This window comes from Tympanuchus pallidicinctus, unplaced genomic scaffold (genome assembly GCF_026119805.1).
Source record: "Tympanuchus pallidicinctus isolate F22 unplaced genomic scaffold, pur_lepc_1.0 scaffold4, whole genome shotgun sequence".
Taxonomy (NCBI): Eukaryota; Metazoa; Chordata; class Aves; order Galliformes; family Phasianidae; genus Tympanuchus; species Tympanuchus pallidicinctus.
Window position 1 is genome coordinate 47,735,080 of NW_026294758.1, and position 22,776 is coordinate 47,757,855.

General features: G+C 35.0%; 1 protein-coding gene across 3 annotated transcripts in view; it reads right to left on the reverse strand.

Annotated features, from left to right (window-relative positions):
- Positions 1-22,776, reverse strand: part of SMARCA2 (SWI/SNF related, matrix associated, actin dependent regulator of chromatin, subfamily a, member 2) — a 105,241-nt gene that overhangs the window by 37,404 nt on the left and 45,061 nt on the right. For all 3 annotated transcript variants that reach the window (XM_052700928.1, XM_052700929.1, XM_052700930.1), the window contains exons 14-26: positions 21,542-21,642; positions 21,066-21,213; positions 17,600-17,763; positions 15,794-15,860; positions 15,120-15,230; positions 13,792-14,034; positions 13,379-13,492; positions 11,245-11,352; positions 9,164-9,250; positions 8,276-8,322; positions 4,928-5,094; positions 2,160-2,323; positions 267-494 (exon numbers count right to left, since the gene is read on the reverse strand). In XM_052700928.1, the coding sequence (XP_052556888.1) occupies positions 267-494; positions 2,160-2,323; positions 4,928-5,094; positions 8,276-8,322; positions 9,164-9,250; positions 11,245-11,352; positions 13,379-13,492; positions 13,792-14,034; positions 15,120-15,230; positions 15,794-15,860; positions 17,600-17,763; positions 21,066-21,213; positions 21,542-21,642 (1,749 nt within the window). The remainder of the gene's footprint in view (positions 1-266; positions 495-2,159; positions 2,324-4,927; positions 5,095-8,275; positions 8,323-9,163; positions 9,251-11,244; positions 11,353-13,378; positions 13,493-13,791; positions 14,035-15,119; positions 15,231-15,793; positions 15,861-17,599; positions 17,764-21,065; positions 21,214-21,541; positions 21,643-22,776) is intronic.

Consider the following 22,776-nt stretch of genomic DNA (forward strand, 5'->3'; position numbering starts at 1 on the left):
TTTATATCCTGAAAAACAAAAACAAAAACAGCCCTTTTTCAGAAAGTTTTTGGCAAAACTGAAAGAATAAAATGGATTTAATTTGCAAAAGATTTTATCATCACCAGATAACAACCTATTACTATGACCAAAAAAAAGAGATTTCTTTGACTGGATGTTAAGATAATGATTACAGTTCTAATTTTGAAGTAGTCAGTCTTTGAACTTACGGAAAAATTAAGTTCTTCCTCAAACATGCTCTTCTCAATTATTTCTAACAACGTTACCTCATTTTCTTCCTCATGCTCCAGTATAGCCTGCAGAAAAGCTCTCCTTTCATGACTTGAAGACTTCTGATCAAACATTCCAGCCTGAATAACTTTTTGATCTACATTCAACTTATACTTTGCAGCAGCAAGAATCTTCTCTTCCACACTGTTCACAGTGCATAGTCGCAAAACTCGAACTTCGTTCTGCTGACCAATTCGGTGAGCTCTATCTTGTGCCTGCAAGTCCTGTTCAGTAAAGAAGACATGGAGGGATTTATGTAAGTGTGCAACTCAAATCGCTTTCTGCTTACAGTGTTTAATAATGCTGAATTCTTTTTGTCATCAAAGGGAACTACCCAAACTACAGTCCACTACAATTCACATGGCTCACTCTCAGTTGTTTTCTTTCTTAAAATTTCATCAGATCCAGATAGGGAGAAAACAAAGAAAAAAACTTGTACAGTGTGTATACCGTAAATGCTGTAAGCTTGTGCAGTGACTGAAAAGGGCTTACGTATACATTTTTTTTTTTTCTGCACAAAGGTTCATGACATTCTAAGCCAGAATGAACCCTAAAGTGAAACATCTCTTGATTTCAGGAAAAAAAAAAAAAAAAGATTAGTAGCATAATATTAATACATGATCTTATCTAAACTAAAGGTAGTCACTAATTAATAAATGTGTGAACTATAAATTATTTGATCTGTAGAATAGGCTTTTACTTTTGAATAGTTCTGTTAAAATAGTTTAAATATGATCTTAAATTACTTTCAGAACACTGCAAATAACTACTTTTTGGTAAAACAACTGCACTTAAAGTTGATAGAAGTAAAAAAAGCAAGCTGTAGATCACTGGGAAATAATTATTTTTATTAATTCAAAATCTTACTGATCTTCGGGGGAAAAAAGAAATTAATGTACACACTATTTCAGCAAAATGCTGTCACAATTTTCTGCTATATCACAAAATAAATTTCTTGAAATAAGATAATAATAAACCAGGCAATGAGTTTACACATTTTTTGATATAATAATCTGTCCACTAGATTCTCTAGGAAACATTCTCTAATGTGAGATTTACTGCTACCCAACTGTTAAAATATACTTGCATTAAAAATGTCTGTGAAGGTGACAGAGATAACCAAGAATATAAAGAATTAAGTGCCTTCTGAGGAGGTTTTTAAGCCTTTAAATTGCTCCAGATTTCACAAGCTCTGTTTTAAACTGATTACCAGAGCATTTATGCAACTGCTGCTTTTAAAGTTCTATGTAAAATTCTTCCATGTCTTAACCTTTATTTTTGCACTTAACAACACTTAGGTGACTAGCTTACAACTTTAGCTGAAAAGCTGAAAAGACATGCATAATCACTATAATCAGGTACTTCCCACAGATACCTAACTTCTGTTGTTACAATTATAAAATGCACTAAGTGACGAAGACCAGCTTCCTCTTATTTTTTTTTTAATTTTAAACTGAAAAGAAGAAATAAGCCACCACCAGTGTCTCAGGACAAGACTAATATGGCCATTAACTTCTCGAGACAAAGCACTGATCTGCACAGCCTTTTCTAAAACACTACAAACTACTGCAGAATCAAAATGAGGAATACTTGTTAGAGCTCTGAACAATAAAGAATGAGTAAAGCTATAGTACTGGTACAAGACTAGAAGACCCCTAGCTGAGAATCCCTCGAGACAGACAAAATAATTACACAAACTCAGCATTACTTCACTGATTCAAACTGACACATTTCTTGATGGTAGTAGTTTGTCTTACTAACTGCTCCCAAACGAGAATGCTGTATCAATACCATTTACCTCAGAATATAACCTTGAACTAAAGAAGCAACCCAAAAAAACCATCACGAATTCTTTGCAATTTGCTTGCAGATAAGCAAATAATAATCACCTGATGAGGATTCCAGTCACTATCAAAGATTATAACAGTATCAGCAGCCTGGAGATTCAAGCCTAGCCCTCCAGCCCTTGTACTCAGCAAGAAGATAAAGTATTGTGACCCAGGTTCGTTGAACTTCTTCAAGAGAGCAGCTCTATCTTCTGATTTTGTTGTGCCTGAAAATTAAAAACATAACAATGATGTGAACCAAAATACTCTTATATACAGTGTAATGCCTAAATGTACAGGAGACAGTGAAATTTTAGCTCACTTGCTCCTTGTGATCTCTGCTGTATTTTCCATAATAATAAATAAAATATTGTCCATGGATGTTTCTGTCACCTGTTTTTACTACATTTGAGAGAAGGACTGCAAAATACTTGAGGGTTTATTTTTGACATTTCAAATGTAGACTTTAAAATGCCAGCTAGCATTGCTATACTTCTTATAACTCACATAAATTTCAACTGAAGTTATTATACACAAACAGAGTTGAATGTATCTAAGTATTTTTAGAAGTCATTAGTAAATTGATTAATCAAAACGTCAGAATTTATCTTAGGAGTCAGAGTAATAAGAAGAACTGAAAATTCTTAATATGTCATATCTTAAGTGTAGTTGTGTATGTGCAAGGGAAGGAGAGATGCCAAGGAATTCAACTGTGGTTAAAAAAGAGATGAAAAACAAGTATTGCACAACCTGGCAATCGCATTAACTATTACACACTTAATCGAAACTCTACGTGGACAATCTCTGGTCCACTGATATCCTGATATTTTTCACACTTCTGTCTGTATTTGAAAGCCAAAGAAAATCTATTTTCATACATATTTATATATTTATATAACACAGAAGATATCCCACTATTACTTAAGTGGGCAACCTTGGCTGGCTTCCTAAACTCCTCCTAGATGCTTTCTCAGTTCCTTTTCCTTAAAATGACAAGAAGAAAATAAGATGGAAAAGGTTCTGCACTGAAACGAAGGCAGTTTACTAAAAGCAAAAGCTATGCACAGAAGTGAAGCAAAAAGAGGAATTCACTCACTCCTTCCCATTAGCAGGCAGATGTTCAGCCACTTCCTGGAAAGTAGAAATCAGTACACATAGCAGTTGCTTGGAAAGACAAACATCATAACCACAAGTTTCCTGCATCCTCTTCCTTTCCTTCAGCTTTTATAACTATGCACAGTGGCATGCAATATACATTTCGGATCTTGCATCTGCTCCCCAGCTCTTGCTCTATGCTTACTGCTCACCCTCAACCGAATGGCCTTGGGAATGGGAGGGGGGTGCAGCTCGGAGAGAAAGCCTCAACGCTGTGAGGCACTGCTCAGCAAGAGCCAAAATACTGGTGTGTTATCAACACTTCTAGCTACAAATGCAAAACACAGCACTACATGGGCTGCTATGAGGAAAGTTAACTCTATCCCAGACATCCACTACAGTCTCACAGTCAAAATGCTGCCAGTACATGACTTGGGTAGAAAATACGAAATGTGCAAAGACATACAGCAGATAGAATTTTATGTATACATTATGTTCCATCGTGGAAGGCAATCAGAGAATAGGAGAAGTTGAAAGAAGAGTTCATCTTACTGATTTATAAATTACCTGCAAAATCTCAACAAAATATTGTATTTATCATACTGCGTATTGCCATTGACATTCTAGCATGAAAAAAGCACAAGACATCCTGTGACACAAGACAGTAAGCTTATGCCCAGTTTCATTACTTGATTTATATTTGAGAAGAACAGTGTTTGAAGTTTTTATATTCATTAACACTTGAAAAGGACTGGTATACTTCTCAATGTTAATGAACACTGCAGTACCCAAGAATAGTCAAAAGACCTTAAATGCTCATTTATTCATGCTGTTCTTCACATTTTTCTTATACCACTGCTTTTGTTGAAAAGGCATTTTGGTAAGTGCTGCTGGTCCTCTACAACAGCACCACGTGAGAGATAAATTGATTAAAAAGAAATAATATTTAAGAAGCTCGGAGATAGAGACACTCATCACAGAAGAAAACCACAATGGAAACATGGGATTTCCACATAGGATTTTGAATTTTTATTTATTTTCTTTCAATACTTCTCAATTATGTTTCCTTTTTTTTTTTTTTCATTTAAATGTAAAAAAGCTACCTATTTACATATTAAATAATTGAGGCTAGCGATCTTCCTGTAAAAATCAAAAGAAATCTATAGGTACCATTTTATTTTTCACTGAAATTCATGTAACCTGTGGAGAATGGTGATGAATCTTTAGTCACCAATCAATTAATTCCACTGGAATCTAGTCAAAATACCACCATTCACATCTATAATCAAAAGAATATTTTCAGACAACTTAAGTACTAACAAGTGGATTGTAGATCTCTACATCCTCTGCATTCCAGGAACATGAATGTTCATCAGAACAATCCCTCAGCCAAATGGTTTAGATGTTAAATGGATGAAAGATAAAGTCAAAGAGACAGGAAGACAGGTAGATCTCAGATCGACTCTACTAAAATCACCATAAGTACACCCTGCTCAGTGCCTGATATGTAAGGACAGGGAACATTCCAGTGTAGTGCACCTTATAGGTCTGTAGCTATGCTTTCATAACAAATATCCTTGCAGGCTTTTTCTTCATGGAACTGTTGAACTGTTCACACTTGTGTAGAGTCAAACCACAGCAGTGGTTTACTATGAAGAGAACTTAGGTATTTCATAATCCAGATTAACGAAGGATGCCCGTCCCTAACTTATTCATTCTGTTTTCATTCAGCTTACCATCAAGACGCAAGTAGAGGAAATTTCGAAAGGCAAAGTAGTCTTCCATAATGGTCATGAGTGATGTCATTTGACAGAAAAGAAGCACACGATGGTTTGTAGCTCGTAACTTTGGTAGGATGCGATCAAGCAGCTCAAACTTCCCTGAGGCCCGATAAAGTTCAGCTCTGTTTAAGAGAAGAAGCACAGTAAATACTAGAATAAGCCTACAAATAGAAAAGTTTTTAGTCATGGTCACATCGTAGCATAACAGAAAGATTCAGTTAAGATAAACAAGATTCATACATCTTTTTTATTTGCTTTATGTTGATTTAATAAAAAATAAACACCCATGTGAATTCCTGCTTGGAACAGATTTTTCTTCAGTGTGGACTTACAACCACAACTGCCTTTACGAAACTGAATTCTGTCTCACTGTGCATCAAAACAAACATTATTTCTCACCTAAGTAATAAGCCATTTATTTGTTAAGGCATTCGCCTGTTAATTTTGCTTTCAACAGGTGTTTATTTTTGCAGCTACAAGATGCTCTAGACAGGTGTATGTCAGAAATCTTTCCATTCAACTACAAGAAAAAACTCCCTTCCTACTATGCTCAGGCAAAAGATGAATTCCAAACTGGACAGAGATAATATACAGAGATAACAGGAGAAGCTGTATAAGAATAAAAACTTTCAACATGTACCCTTAAGCAGTCTTGCACAATGTTTAGTTGCTTTGCTTAACTGCTTCTCTTTCTCCTATGCTATGAACCACAAAACAGACTGCTAGTGCTGAAATTCAATCCATAACTAAGAAAATGAATTAAAGCAAAAAGGATGATTGAATCAACATAACAAAGATGTGTACCACAGAAATAAATTTCACTTTTTTCTAACCTTCATTATATCCTACAAATATGATTTATCATTATCAACTATATAATTAAAAAAAAGGTACATAATCTTCTCATATGCATACATACATAAACACTTAGCAAAAGACTAAACTGTTTAGGAGCCAAGAGGTCTGACTAAAAAAACCCAAGTTTTTTTTAAAAAGCAGCAAGTGTCAGGTACAAGATACACACCTTTCTTCTAAAAGCATACATTTATGGACAGTTGGATGAAGAAGTGCCAAGAAAAAAAGTTCTATTTGATTTCAAATAACTAGTGTAAGAAGTGCTACTTTAATCTAGAATAAAGGTGGTAGAGAAGTTAAAGAACTTGAAAGGAACAAGAAAGAAAATTCCTTATGACATCTTTGGAGAATCACTGCAGTAACTTTCAGGTGTCTGGTTTCTATGTAGTTTCTAGAACAGGCATGGAAAGACACCATTTTACCACCTTCTCTGTCTGTTCTCCTGTAATGAGTGGAGAGTCATAAAAGCCTCACATAAGAGGTCTAGTACTGGTTATTTTGCCTTAAATATGTGTCCTGCATCTCCTCTGCCCTCCTATAAGGGAGATAAAAAATACACCATGATAGGAATTCTCCCAAAGTTTCTTCACAAGCACAAGTCCGCGCTGCTAAGAAAACACTAAGCCATATGCATAAATCACAGGGCTACCATTTGCCTCTGATCAGTAAGTCATCTAACTATAAGGACTCTTCAGTATAACAAATGGTTGACCATTACACCTTATCACAGTGAGAGCTAGTAACAGTGAGGAGAATTCTCTTATATACAAGGTATCCTGATATCAAATAATTTCTAGTGGGAATCTAATTAAGAAAAGGAAATTTCATACTTTTGTGAAAGTCAAGAGCTAAGAACACTTGAGCTTGGAGAGACGGAATGCTGTGGAGGCAAATGTAATGAACAATTTGGAATGATACATAAACTAAGGGTTCAGTTTAGGAAGTCTGAACTTATCTAGAATGAGAAAATGGCAAATCAATCTTAAATACTGTGGAATATTTTCTGAATTTTAAAATGTACTGTATTTCCATGTGCAGGGACTAGTGGTACTCAGAACTAGTATGTGCAAGGTAGATTATAGAACACTGTGGACCTGTATAAAACAATGACAGGAACAATCCTCTAAAACCCTTATCTGCTTAGCCAGTGCTATCTTAACACAGCAATTTTCAGTCTGTGTGAGAAGGACACGTGGTTTCCAGCAGACATAGTGCTCTTTCCTTTTTCTTTGTAGAATTGCTTCTGTGCTAAAAATTTTTACACGTGTCAGACAGAGTGTATTCTGGAAAAAACTAGCATAATGAGCATGTCTTCCAGTAAGAAGGAAACAAAACATCTGTTCCATCCATCCATCTCTCAAAGACTGAGACTGTGGATTTCAAATTTCTTGTTTAGTACAATATAATGGGAATTATATGAATTAACGTTGTCTGATGAATAAACTTTGTCTTGTTTCAGAATAAACAAATGGTAAAAGTTGGCCTGTGTGAAATCTATCACAAGAGAATGTTGCACAAGTGAGTTCTCAGTCATGCAGTTAGCTGTAATCAGTTGATATATATGAAACACAGTAGTTCAGAAGTGGCAAAAATACTTTGCAAGAGTTTCAGTTTTATTGTGTGGCATGCAGTAACAACTGGACATTCATCTTTCATGTTCTATTTTGTTGGCCTGGATTAGTGTAATAATGGGAGAGTTATCCTTAGCTTTGAGGAGAGATGAGAAAAAGCAAACATAGATATATACAGAATCAGCTATTGAGACATCCAATCAAGCATGTAAGAACTTTTAGATGGATCGCCTTTGCTACATAAGGTAATATTTTAAAAAATAAAGGAACCTGCATATTACAACTTAGCTTCACAAAATAAATAAATAAATAAAAAAATTAAAAGGCCCTTGAAGCAACAGGAAATACTCTTCCCACAGAAAGAGAAATACTTTTATCACATGTATTCCAACCATGAGAATTGAAATTTCAGTGAACAGAGGGATCCTGTGAGCAAATCTCTGGTCTGACATTAAGAAAGTCTCAGAATCCATCTTCAGACTCCCATAACCATTATCTGCTTAAGGTGAATTCTTCTCTTTATGATACAATACTCCCAGATATTAGTCAGAGAAACAACTTTCTCATTCAGGAATTAGTGATGGAGCACAGACACAGCATTAGTCAGAGAGAGAATTCTCATTACCAATAAAGAACATTGAAGATGGTCAACTGCTAATTCAGGGACGAAATAATACTTCAAGTAAGAGTAGTGTCTTGGATGTGAGGGTGACTATGGAGATAGCTTGCCTTATGGTTATTAGGAGTCTTCTTAATAATATTACCCTGATTTAATTTAGAAACTGCTTATGTTTGTTAGCTTCTATCTTCTAGAAAATGGATATGATGCAGTAGTCCTAAAACAGTTTATACTAAAAGGAAGAAAAAAATGAGTTACCCGTTGATGACACCATTTGAGTAGCCTAAATGTTCAGCAAAGGATTCCTGTAGAGTTACAAGCAATAAAGAGATTATTACAAATAGGAAACCAAAATTATGCACCTTTATTTCAACTACATTAAATATATGAATGTTAAGAGTTACAGTTCTATTACGCTGATACTGTTGGTATCCACCTTGTTGCACTACTGATCTGCTTCATATTTTTCTGTACTGCTATTATTTGAAACTCAGATTGCAAATACAGTAGAGCATAATTAAATTACACTAACTACCAGAAGAACCAATTGAAAATTACTCAATTAATTAACAATCAAAAGAATGAACAGTGTAACCACAACAGTGCATCAGAGTAGGTATTTGTCTATGCACAAATGTAGTTCAATTTCAGATATTTATGATACTTCCTAGATGTACTAGCTTATTTACGTACTTTGGGTCCTTCTGAGAGATCAACAGCATATTTTTGTTGCCAAACAAGGTGGATAGAATAGGACTATATTGGATACAGTGAAAGATAAGCAGTCTGCTAGTTATAAAGACTCTCTACTGGTTGGCACTCTGGACTAACATACCCTATGTCACAAATTAGTTCTGGGTAGGGGTTAAGTTAGTCTGGAATGTCTTGAATTTTAAGAAAAAAAAAAAAAAAAACCTTTATTTTTTAGAGATGGTATCTCAACAAGACTAAATGCTTTAAAACTAGACTTTGGATTGCCAATAAATATAAAAGACTGAAATTACTGTGCTTTCCAAATTTCTCTTTTCCAACACAAATTATGCATGCAGCTGTTCCTTATGAGAGACTCAAGCTTCAACAGCAGTTTTCTACTGCTGCTAGCTATACCGAATAAAAACAACTCAAAATCAAACCTAGCAACCTTACCTCAATGTGCTGAAACATATATGGATGATTGCATATTTTTCTCAGTTGCATGATGGTGTTCATAAGAGTTTTTGCGCCACCTTTTCCCTACAGGAATAAACAATGCAAATCAAATGCTGAATTTCATTTCCAACCTAATTAAAGAAGCTTCTAAAAGACATTTTTTAAACGCAGTTAATCCAAACACCAAATTGTTATTAAAACAAAAATAAACAAAAAAAAACAACAAAAGAAAGAAAAAAAACCATAGGAAGCAAAGAAGATCATAATCTGTAATGCAATTATCTTGCTGCATAAATTCACCTATCATAACGATGCTCTATAATGTAAAACAAAGACCTGAACGTAATTTGCAAAAGGTATTCTGTCTTATCTTCAGAGTCAGAAACAGTACAACTTTTGTCCTGCTTATCATTTACAGTATGAACTACTTTGGATATGAGCCCTCCTGGCAGGAAACAGTACTAGCTGGACGCTTTTCAATTCTATGGTATCTGCTCCTCCTTTCTGGGCCAAGCAAAACACAAGACAACAGACAGCAAAAAGACTAACTAAACACAGTGCATGAGGTGTTCTAGTATTTCACAAACTATGCTTTCAAAACCTACTCTGTAGTGAACCCTTCTTAGAAGCAGGACTGAATTCAGACGATGTTCAGTTCAGCTGAGAAAAAACACTCAAGAATCACTAGGTGCTAGACTAAGCTGTACATTTACAGCACAATTATACGTAGTAGACTAATAAAGGTAAAATAAAACCAGATAATACTGCAAAAACTATGCTATCCAGTCATATTACATACTTGTAATATTCTAATCTTTACTGGAAAGTGCACTAAGAACATAACTCCATAACATCTAAAACTAAAATCATTTACAAAAGAACAGGAATTTTACATCTGGAGTGGGTACTCCATACATCTAAAACTTGTTTTTTATTCTTTTCAAAATCATCTTAAATTTTCTTGAAAAGGTATTCATATTCACACTATTTCCTGAAGCTCTGTTGCTTAATGTATTCTCTCTAGTGTGAGCTGGTCGCTGGCTGGACTTGGCAAAAAAACATGATTTTTAACTAACAGCAGTTTTTTGTTGAATGAACTTAAAACTGCTCAACAACCTTCGCCTCCCTCTGCTGGCAATGAATAGCATTGAATAAAAGCGCCTGATAAAGCAGTCATAAACAAGAAAGTGAATGAAGAGAGGGTTGGAAGACAGTGAAAACTTATACCCTTGAAGACTGGAAGTAGAGGAAGTCTTAACACAACAGAGCCAGTCCGAAGTAATTAAAGAAAAAGGAGAAGCACTTAAAGCACTGGAAAGAAGCAACTATGGAAGAATCAACAAAACATTCTGAGATAGTGTACCTGCACAAGGATGGTGAAAAGACAGTATGTGTTTGCATTATATGAGTAAAATGCACAGAGTAGAGCCAAGTAGGCACAAACAAAACTTGTATGCAAGCTGTTCTGCAGTGTTCAAGTGCTCTGTAGCAAGAACTCTCACAGTGCATTCAACGTATTTCACTTTAATCATAATGTCATAACATATACTGTATATATAATTAAGCTGATGAATGGAAATCTCCTTTTCCTGTATTAGCTGAAGACCCACAGTGTCATAATCAACATTTATTAATATGCATTCTAACATCCAATTCTACGAATCTGAATCCTACTGTTCTCTTAAGAACCTTTTCATTAATAGATTAATTAAGTATGAATGCTGTCCAAAACCAGATTTAAGCTAAGAGCTCTTGAAGAATAGCCTCTCACAGCCAGGGCTTCTGCAAGCACAATTACTCAGAAAACTTCTTAAACTCAACCAAGAGAAATACTGTTTGTTGTTTTTTTGTTTTTTTTTTTTTTAATTTTAAATATTGTCTATTTGAGAAATGTATGTACACTTACTGTTTCTTTTTGGTTTGTTTTTTTTTTTTTTCCTTGTGAATAGTGAAGAAAAGCTACAGTCAAAGATACCTGCAGGAACAGTCTACATACTAACTTTATGAAACAGAAGTCATATGTTCAACAAGTAATTTTAATGCATTGTTTCCTGTGTGTTCTAGTCTGTGTCTTGTACCTTCTTGTCTTTCTCAGAACCATCTGTAAGAAGGATTCCCTTGGCTTGCATGTGTCGGTATAGGATCTTCTGGAGAGCAGACATATCACATTTGATCACATATTCCACCTAAGTTTAAAAACAAACAAACGAACAAACACATTGATATACTAATTTTAGCAGAATCTAGCTGCAGGTTCTTGTCATCCTAAAATACTAACCAAAGAACTTACTCTTTTATCCATAACCTAACAGCACCTTTGATTTCAGCAAGCAGCAAACAAAATGCAAGCATAGCAATAGGTACATCAAAGCATTATCTGTGAGTCAGAACTACCATTAAACAGCTGGATTCTGAGTGTAATTGCAAAACTTCTGAACATTTTGTTCTCATCTTTTAATAATTAAAAAATATGTTTAAGTAATGTTTAACTTATTGCTTAACATGGAGTTTAAATAAAATAAAAACAAAACCAACAACCAAGCATGTACATTTAACAGCCTGTGGATGTTATGATGTCTGCAAAGCACAACAAAAATCATTGTTGTACATTTAGTAAACAAGCATAATTGCATGCCCTTACATGCCTATCTAGCATTATGCATACTTAAACTAGAATGCAGTCAGTTTAAGTTCTTATTCTCCTTTGAACAACTGCATTTATGAAAGCAAGTTTTGATTGTTCATTGCCTTTAAATCAATTCATATTCCATTCTAACATATTTTTTCTATCACCCAACTTCCGAATTACAGGCATTATGTTTTTAATTATGTGTAAACATAAATAAATGAATAAATAGCAGTCCCATGATAAAGCCGGATTAACCAGAAATCTCACAAAAGGACTAGAAAAAAAAGCTGTCTAGTAAGTAATATATAACCAATAAAAATTATAAAGTTATTTCCATATAAAAAGGACAGGAGGATGAAATCATAAAAAGTGAAGTAACTATCTCTTTAATGTCTTCTTTACCAAGATGTAATAAGATCAAACAGAACTGATTGGGTCAACAAGTTCAGTGCTCTTAGCTGAAGTAACTACTTTTTTTTCTGAACATGGCATGGAAACAAAAACTTCTAAAGCCTCCCTTCTCCAGTGCCTGTTAACAGATTTATCAAAAACACTGACTCTAACTGGACTTAAAGTCCACTAAATTAGGATTAAATTAGAAGTCTAAATTAGAATTTAAAAAAAAAAAATCACTAATATTTTTAAAGTTAAGTATGCTTCATTCTCAAAAAGATATTGCATAGGAGGGTGTTAATAATCTGACTGTTGAAGGAACAGAAAGCCACAGCAGTAACAGCATTCACAAGCCACAAAAATGAGAAGGACTTAAACCTTCCGTTTAAGTATGTATGTACAGAGCTATTTGTTCATTCAGTCACTGTTCTTTAACTCATGAAATGCCACACATACAAAAAAAATCATTTTTGGTACTGCTTCAACCCAGAAGACCTTAGAAGCAAATTTCTCCTTACTGTGCTTTCAAATTTACTTTAAAAAAAAAAGAAAAAAAAACAGAAAAAAAACATATCAACATATCTACTTATTTTGTGAAGAATAAAAGTGAAAGGTGATACAGGACAGCAGAGGAAGATGGAATAGGACAAAATGAGATTCATGAAGACAATATTTCAAATCAGAACATAATTTTACATTCTGATTACAGATCTACATCCTACGTTTAAACAAAACAAAATAAACTTTTGACACTCCACGTAACTCAGAACTCCTGCAATAGGAGTTACAAATTTACAATAAAATTCTGTCCACTTTATAATGTCAGTAATAATAATGATTTTCTGTGCGATGGTTAAAAGGTTCTACCCAGTATGGGGAAGATGGGATAGGACAGAATCTAATGCCCACTTACCACTTCAAATTCCAAGAGAACTAAGTTGATGGCCTTACACTTACCATGGTTGACTACAAATAGAATTAAAGCTGCAAGACTGAGGATGAAGACTGAGAATACAGAAACTTCAGGTCTTCAAGATTCCTCAGCCTTCTTTGCAAGGAGTTATGAAAAAAAAAAAAAGCTACCCACAGTTGTTAAAGAACCACTCTTCTGTAAAATAAATCTGAAAAAAACCTTATAATACTTCAAAAAAATTTATTAGACCCCTTCCACAAATTCTTTCACTGCAAACCTTTTCTGGCAGTTGAGACTCCACTTCCTTCTTCAGTCTTCTCAGCAAGAAGGGTCGGAGTACTTTGTGGAGACGACGGATGATCAGAATAGTTTCTTCTTCATTTAAGTCCACCTACAGAAGTTTATAGAAGTCACTACAAGACTACTTACTATGTCATGTCTTATCTCATATGAAAGCTAAGTATGTGCATTAATTGTATGTTACAATCAAACTGATTCAGAGTTAAAAAAAAAAAAAAAAAAATTGAAATTTTCTGGCATTAGAAAAGGTAGCTTTTAATTACATTAAATCCTTAAATACCAGAGAGAATTTAAGCGCTACTGTGCTTCTGAAAACAAAATGGAGCTCATGCCAAGTATTTTGTTTCTGACGTTCAAAAAAAAAAAAAAAAAAAAATCCTGATACAGTACCCTTTCTCCTGTCATGGCAAATGGAGCATTGAACCACTGTTCAAAGGTGCTACAGCTCTTGAAAATGGTTGGAAGAAGAAAATTGAGAAGAGCCCACAGTTCAGGCAATTTATTCTGCAATGGTGTCCCAGTCAGTAGTATTCGTCTAGGGGCCACATAGTGAGTGTTCAAGACCTGAGTCAGTTTGCAGTGATGATTCTTCATTCGATGACCTTCATCTACTATCATGTATTTCCATCGAATCTGGAAAAAGAAAAAAAAATTAAAAAAAAAAAAAAGTTGGCAAAGCTAAGCCAGACAGAAATTCTTCCCAACAGGTGTAAATCAAAAATATTTCAAATGTGAAACATCAGTAAATGAAATAAAAAATATATCGAGCATTATCGACGCATGGGTGGCCTTACAAACAGCAAAAAGAATTTGGGATGTCTGACTACTTAAGGTCAGAATATGATTTAGATGGGAAGAAAGAGACTACGATTTCCAAATAAATCTGTTTGCAACAACAACCTTGACAAAAGACAAAAGAATTTTCAATCCAAATAACTAAGCTTTCAAGGAACAGCAAACCCTCAACCTCGCTTTGATTCAACTAGTGTCATGTTTTTATTTGTAAATGAAGCAGGATAGTTAAGATCACTTCTGTTACTACACTTCAAAGTAGCTTTCTAGTTTTTAATGCGGAAGCTGAAAGTCGCAGTGGATGCTGAAATAAAGTTGCTCATACTGTCAGTTATTATCCAGCAAAATTCCATCTGGAGTACTGCATTCAAGGCTGCGGCTTCCAGTACAAGGACGTTGCGGAGCTGTTAGTGGGGATCCAGAGTTATAAAGATGTTCAGAGGGCTGGAGCACCTCTCCTATGAAGAAATGCTGAGAGAGCTGGGGTTGCTCATCATGAAGAGAAGACTCTGGGGATACCACGTTGCAGCCTTCCAGTACAGGAAGGGAGCTTATAAGCAGGAGAAGGATCAACTTTTTACATGGTCTGATAGTGACAGAGCCAAAGGGAATCGTTTTAAACTAAAAAAGCAGGGATTTAGATGCTAGGAGGAAATTTTTTTTCTCACAGGCTGGTGAAACATTGGAACAAGGCTGTCTAGAGAAGCTGCGGATGCCCCATCCACGGAGTGTCCAAAAACAGGCTGGATGTGGCTTCAGGCAGCTTGATCTAGTGGTGGCAACTCTGCCCACAGCAGGGGGTTGGAACTAGGTGATCTTTAAGGTCCCTTTCAACCCAAGTCATTCTATGATTCTATGTTTCTGGTTTGTGTACCATATGAAAGTATTTGTACATCTTGCCATTAAGAGACAATAGTCATTATTACCTTAGCAAGAATATGTTTGTCCTTTATTATGTACTCATATGTAGTCAAAAGAACATTAAATTTTCCACTTCGAAGCTGAGGAACAAGTGAGCGGCGCATTGCAGGTGTACCCTAAAAGAGAGAGGGAAATGAGTATTTTGTTATTCATTCTTCCAAGGAAGTAATCAGGTCCATCTTTTTAGGAATAAGCAGACACAGAGCAAGCACATGAATCCTATAGCATTGAAAAGAATTTATTTATATATTCCTAACTTACTCAATGTCCTTCCCCTAACTTGTTGCTAGAATACACAATCTTCTTTTTTTCTTTTTCTTTTTTTTAAATACCAGGGAATGAAAACATGCTAGTCTAGTCTTATCACTATTGTCTTCCTCATCACTACTACGGTAGTCAAAAGGCAAAGTAGTCAGCTATGTATAAAATGGGAAGTATTGCTCATTTGTATTGTTCTCATTAGAAGCTTTGCAAAATATGGTAATTAACAATTTTCTTCTGCATTTCACTGTCTGAAAGCAATTATAGTTCATTACAGTCATCTTCTCAGGATGATTAATTCTCACTGCTTGTACATGAAATATATGTGACAAATTTGGAAATGCATGCAGAAGCAAAGGAAAAACAGTCTTTATTCTCAGCCCTTCACATTTATAATCACATAAAAAGTGAATCAAACCTTGTAAGATATCTTCACCACAGAAGGAGCCCACTTGTCAAATTCGTATGTCCAGTTGGATAACGTCCTACCATAGATGAAGAAATAGTTCATTGCTTGTAATTCAGATTGTAATTCCCAGTGGATGCATAATTTTTAACACATTCCATATAATCAATCCCCATAATTAAATTAAGTAAATTAAAGAAAATAAAAATCATATACTGTAACAAAAATCTTGCATTTGAGAGAAATGGAAACAGGAAAAAAATGGGAAAAATATCTTTCAGCTCACATTCAGAAGCCTCTTCAAAATTAATTCAGATTGTATTTTATAGTAATATTGATATTCTGGAGTATATTATGGGCAGGAGAGGTAAACCAGAATAGAAAATATATTTGTGAATTATTTTACACTACTTAGGATCCACAAAGTGAGTTTGTAACTTGTAAAATACAGCCTTATGATGTTGACAGTAGAATTCATCTATTTTCCACTGTAATGACGTTAATGTCATTGAGTGCAACTATGCAGGTCCTGACATCTGCACTTTATTTCCACCACAAGGTCACAACAAACAGCTTTTTAAATGCAGCAAAAGTAGATCTTTTTTTTTCTTTCAATAACTAGACCTGCAATGGCAGAAGCAATGGCTGTTAATGTTAGAATATGGAAAAAGATGGAGAAAGAAGCCTTTTGTAAAGCCTATAAGAATTTCAGCTCTTCTCTTTCAGAAACAAAAACAGGAAAAAAGCAATAGTGAGTACTCAAATGAAATTTTACAATTTTACTGTGCCTGTAAGAAAATACATATTAATAACATCCCTTATTTTTGACTTCATTTTACTTTATAGCGTTTCTTCTTGTCATTTCTGCTCACTTGAGCATGTCACATGTCCTCATAGAATAAGGTATAGCTATGATATTTATGCTACTTAACCACTAATGCAGCACAGTGAGAAAACAGGATGCTTAAAAAGAAATCATAAAAGATGGCCATGAATAAAATATATCCCAATCCTACAGTACTTGCATGCTCTACACAATCAGTAGATGAATTATCTAACAGTAAGGACAAGGAACTTTGTATATAAATCAAGACATTTATCATGTACACACAAATATAAGAAAACAAATCCTCAAGATACTACATTCATTTTACAATACCTAATGGCTTTTCTTTAAAACTCAGCACTTCAAATCCCTGGAACTCACACCTTGTCTTTGGTGAAAGCAAAATTCATTGCAAAAAAAAAATCTATAAAGCTACTATAAAAAGTAGAATCTTGGAAAAGGAACAAGGGGCAGAGTAAGACAGATTATTACAGTCATAATACTGCACAAATGACCAAGTTGTGAATTCACACATCAAAGCTACAGCAAGGGCTAGCCATACAGTAATTAAAAGACTATCCTATCTTAATCAAGTATTACTTACTATTTGATGGGGCAACATTTGTTTAAAGAACTAAAAAACAGATTTTGAGTATCACTGTTAAAGCAGTAGGGGGATCTGCAGGTATGTAATCTGAAAGAAAATGCCATTCTCCTCTTGTGGTTAAGGAGTAAACAATGGTAAATTCACTATATGTTTTGTAAAAAGAACAAGACATGAAACCAGTGGAAACATGTTCTTTGATGAGCCATGTGGTTAACCTTCTGGTTCCAGACAATTACTTGGGAAGAAATCAAAATGAAAGCACAGATGTGCAGTGTGTCTCAGTGTGCCCCCTCATCTTGGTACAATATGAAAACAAGCATGTATTTCTAAAAAATCAACCTGTAATGCTTAGAATTATAACAGATGAATGATGTTCTCTACTTACGAAAGAGGAACAATGATGAGATAGGGGCCATTGAGCCTTTTGTGCTCCATCAAGTAAGTGATAAGTGCAATAGTCTGTATTGTCTTTCCCAGACCCATTTCATCAGCTAAAATCCCATTCAGATTGTTATTATAGAGTGAAACCATCCATTCCAGACCCTGAAGCTGAAATGAAGAATAATATTTTCTGTTATTTAAAACATGCACAAGTAATTAACATCAACAGTAAAAATCTGAAGATTCTCATGACCTGCCTAGTTAAATGCTGGGTTTCCTTCAATAACTCTAGGAGCACGAGAATCTTTGCCTATCTTAACTTCTTTTCTCTCTTTCTCCTCTAGCTGTAATCACCCACTACTCACTCCCCTCCCTACCTAAACAAAAATAAGCAGACACAAACAAGCAAAAACAAAACAAAAAAATCCCTCAGGATTGTTCCTGGTAGTAGCTATATCAAAATGTTGTCTCCTGTTCACCAGAAAAGACCAAAATGTAGTCAGATTTCATACATGGAGAAATATTTTTTATTTTTTTATTTTTTGCAGAAAGAAACGCAGGCGCTCTTTTATAAGGCTGACGAACACCTGACATTACGTGAATTTCTCCCTCAGTTTTAGCACTAATGAAATCACAGAATCACAGAATCACAGCTTCTTGCGCATTTTGAATACAATTTGTGTGCCTCATCAAAAATCTTCTAAAATCAAACCTGCTGATTCTGTGCAACACTTGTAAATCTCTTGTGTTTGGTAAGCCCTCACACTTCCCAACTTCATCACTGATGTTCTGAGCCTCTTGTAGCAGACACCAGTATCTGGCTGTCAGTATTTCCTTGTCAAAGAACACCCCGTTTATGTACCTTGTATATAAAAATCCCAGAGCTGGAAAGATTCCAGAGTACTGTAGCTAAGAGATATCTATATAACAGGAGACCTTTACATTTCAGAGAGCATTACTAGAAAGCACAGCTATAACCACAGTTTTAGGATTCACATTATTGACTTGTCATGTGGTCTTCCATGTGTGTATGTATATGATTACTTATACAATTGCAATCTAAGTTTCTGTTTCTAAGATCCAGACTTTCAGTGCGTTTCAGACATGGAGAGAAAACTAAATTATGAAGTCCAAGAAAGTTGAGAGAGAAAACAATGTATGTCTGAAGTAACCTTCCACTGTCTCTGCAAGAAAACATTCAAAATAATGTTGCTGATTTACTAGGTTTATGTATGTGCTTACTGATTTACATCTGGGTACTAAGTTCTCTGGAAACTAATTTTATTGAACTCAAGACATCAAGAACAGATCAGAATTTATTCTGCAACTGTATGTTTCACTTACAAGTAGCTTCAGAATTGAGGACAGGAACCCAGTGCTTCCTGTATCATTCAACTTTCTCTCCTGACATACATGAGTACTCTTACGTCAAGAAAAGAATCTAACCAAATTTGACAGTAAGAAATACGGAAAAGCAGAAAAAAAGCTAAGAAGGAAAAAAGGATATAAAATACAGAGGACAGGAAAGTATAGAGGTTCAAGGGGACAGCTGCAAAACACCAAAATCTCCTTCAAAAAATTTCTGCTAGAACCACGGACAAGCCTTAATGCTCTTGCCATAAGCTCTTCTGCCAAATATGTCTCTTATTTTTTGTAGCAGTAATCATCAAATAGAAAAGATATAATGAAGAACAAAATCTCCAGTTCAATTGCTAGACATCACTTAAATAGCTGAAGGATCTGTTCTAACTGGTAATTTCTGCCATTATTTGTCAAACTCCACAGACTGAATTATTTTACTCTGTGATACACAGGGAAATTGCACTGCAAAACACAGATCAACATGACTTAACAATATCTCTATGCTTCAAAAAATAATTAAAATACAGGAAGAAGAATTGTCACGCTCCTGTCCATGAGCATGTTAAGCTAATATGGCCATCAAATTTATACTGTCATACACTGACTTTATTTATTGCATCAAATTAACCTTCCCAGACAATGAATAAGGATTACACAGTAAAAAAGCCTGTGATGAATCCCTGCTTCATTTGGTGTACAGCTTGGACAACATATGACAGTGAGGCTGTAAAAATAAAGAGGACTTCAGAGCCAAGAAAGTCACATATTTATCCTAAGAGTGAATCAGATTCTATCTTGTCTTAGTAATAGTTCCTCAGTGGTGCTAGAAATGTTAACTCAGCACTTTCAAAAATCAGTTAATAAATAACAATTTTCTCTTTTTGTTGAGTACTCAATGTGAAACACTTTTGCAAAAACTTGAGAAAATAATTCAAATTCAGATGGAGTTTTGCTTTGGACCAACATAGGATCATGCAGTAATTCATTTCGGAATAGGTTTCAGGAAATCTTTAGCCCAAAACCATGATCATAACAGGCTAAGACAAGTTGCTCAGGGCTTGGTCTGCTTAGGTACTGAAAACCTTCTAGGAAGGAGATAATAAAACTGCTCTGAGGCTTTGCTCCATTGTCCTTGCAGGGAAAAAGTTGGACCATACAACCAGTCTGAATGCTTGTTTCACCTTTTGTTCATTCTCTTGTTCTCCCACCATGTAGAGGAGTTCAATTTAAAAAAAAACAACAATGAAATGCTTTCAAAAGACAAAATTAGCTTAACACTTGAATTTTAAGTAATTTAAACAAGCTACTGTAATATAGGATAGTACTGAGAACCATACAGAACAGGGACTAATTCTGACACACTGAGCTCTTAGGAAATAGTCTTCCTCCCAGTTCTCTGGAAGTGCAAAGACATACATCTTTATGGTAACTCAGAGAATAGCTTTTTTTTTTTTTTTAATTTGGATATGCAGATAATGGAGTGGTCAGATGGCATAAAGGATGCAAAGTCTATAGAGCTCCCTGGAAAACAACACAACATTCAAAGTGCCAAAAACACCTGTTAATGACATTTTCAGTGTATTCTGCTTAGGCCAGAACACAGAAACTCTTAAGTTACTAAATCCATTAAAAGTCTATAAAGAGTATGAGATGTTATCCTCCATAGTAAATGTTTTATTTCTCTCCAAACTGTAGTGCATCAGTATACTGAAACGTCAGGATTCTAACTGAAATATTAAATTCTCGACTTTTAAATATTGGGAGAAAAGATTACTATTAAACACCACAAATGAAAATTTTAAGCAAAACTGAAACCAAGATGGTTTCAGTCGCTGGTCCAAGAAGGATAGTAAAAACAAACCAATATTGAACTGTAATGAAAAATGTTACAAGTGCACAGATAAAGTTATATTATAATTCAAGCACTAAGCATTAATCATTATCTGTGATAGATAACTGATATCTTTGTTCATGTGCATCCTTATTTCTAACCTAATTGAATTCTTGTAATACTTAAAAAAACCTTGGGTTTGTCACTTGAAATACCACATTGAAATATCTAACATTATCCGAATTTTAAATATTATGATGTTTCAATTATTTCTCACCTGATAATGTTTTAGTGTGCCATTAATTAGAAGAGAAGACTGCTTTTCCACCCTTTCTGTGATAGCGTGTGCAACTGTGTAGTAGGACTGAGACCCTCTAGCACTATATTGCATACTATATTCATCATCCACATCTTGTTTGGCAGTCCTGCAAAGCAGAGAAATGATTGAAGTAAATTTCCAGAAACAAACAAATCAACAATGAAAAAAGTAAACAGTATGTTTTGACCATAGGTCACATTTATTTGTAAAGAAGTGCTAATCACAAACTCTGGCAAGTGCTCTGGATGGAGCTAGTCTTCTAGCAGTACATAAGATAGCCAACTATTACATGCTGCCTTTTGCAGATTTTCTTGTCAAAGAAGCAGCTATAACTCACTGTAAACTACAGCAAGCCATTCCTGGGGGCCACCACTATAAGAAATCACAATTCCTAACAAAAGTAAAAACAAAAGTAGCACATGCAGAACACTCACTCAATGATTTGCTTAGCATCCTTCTCAGAAACTTCTTCACTGTTAGGATCCAGGAGTATCTTCTCATCTGCCTCTAACCTGCTTGATTCCTCCTCATCATCCTACATAACACAGAAGAAACAGCTGTTAGAAAATGTAACTACTTTCTGAATGATACTTTCAGTGGGCATTCACAAACTGGTAGGTTTCACTGGTCAGTGTTTTATGACAGGAACTTGAATCCAGAAGTCCATCCTACACTTATGTTTCTATAGAACTGCACTACAGCAAAACAGAAATATAATGTTTGACATACATTCTTCAACATAAGGTCACAAATCTCTGAAATAAGAAGTATCTTCCCCTTCAATCATCTTATTTTAAGAAGTCTTACTATGTCTACTCAGTACAGGGAGAAAATTCCACAACTATGCATGCTTTTGAACTGTATTCCAGATTTGTGACAATTTAATGCAGTTTAAAAAATTGGCAAGTGTGGTCTTTCACAGGTTTTCATTTCTTATTTTTAAAAAATCACATTTTTTTTCTTTTAAAAATCATTTAATTTCCCTCTGCCTACAGCAGTAATGGATCAACAGCAACTTAAATTTTCAGAAATGAGAAAGAGGAAAGAATACTGACTTTTGTGAGTCATTTCCCCAACTCAGAACAACAGATGCTGAAGAGCCTGTACTAGAAACATAGGCACATCTCAATTGTGGCCCAAATCTGACAGACACTAGTCCCTGACTTCCCATCTTAATACATGCAGTCCTCCACAAGAATTAGTATTTCTCCACTCCTAAGCTCTTCTCTCCTTTAGAAAGTATTTGTCTGAAAAACACTGTGGAACCTCTGGCATTGATCATGCACAGTATCTAATGCTACAATCCTGAGGGAGCAGTTAGCAAGGTAACCTGACTGTAATGAGAAAAATTCTGACATAAAATGATTCTCAACACAAACAGGAGCAAATATGTCTGCCAGCCTGAAAACTCAGTCTGAAAACATCCACTCAGCCAGAGCTTTTAAAGGAAGATGCATCTGTGCAGACTGTGGGGTCTGTGGGTAGTGTCTGGACCTTTCTCCTGGAGCAGAGGTGAGTGGCAAACTTGACTGTGTTAAGATGTGCCCAGTTGGAGGACCTCCTGTGACAGCTGACTGACCTAATTCGTCTAAACTGAGGTAGACAGATAGACATGATTCCCACTGGATAACAACTACTGCAACTAAGGAAAAGCGATGGGTGATAGCAG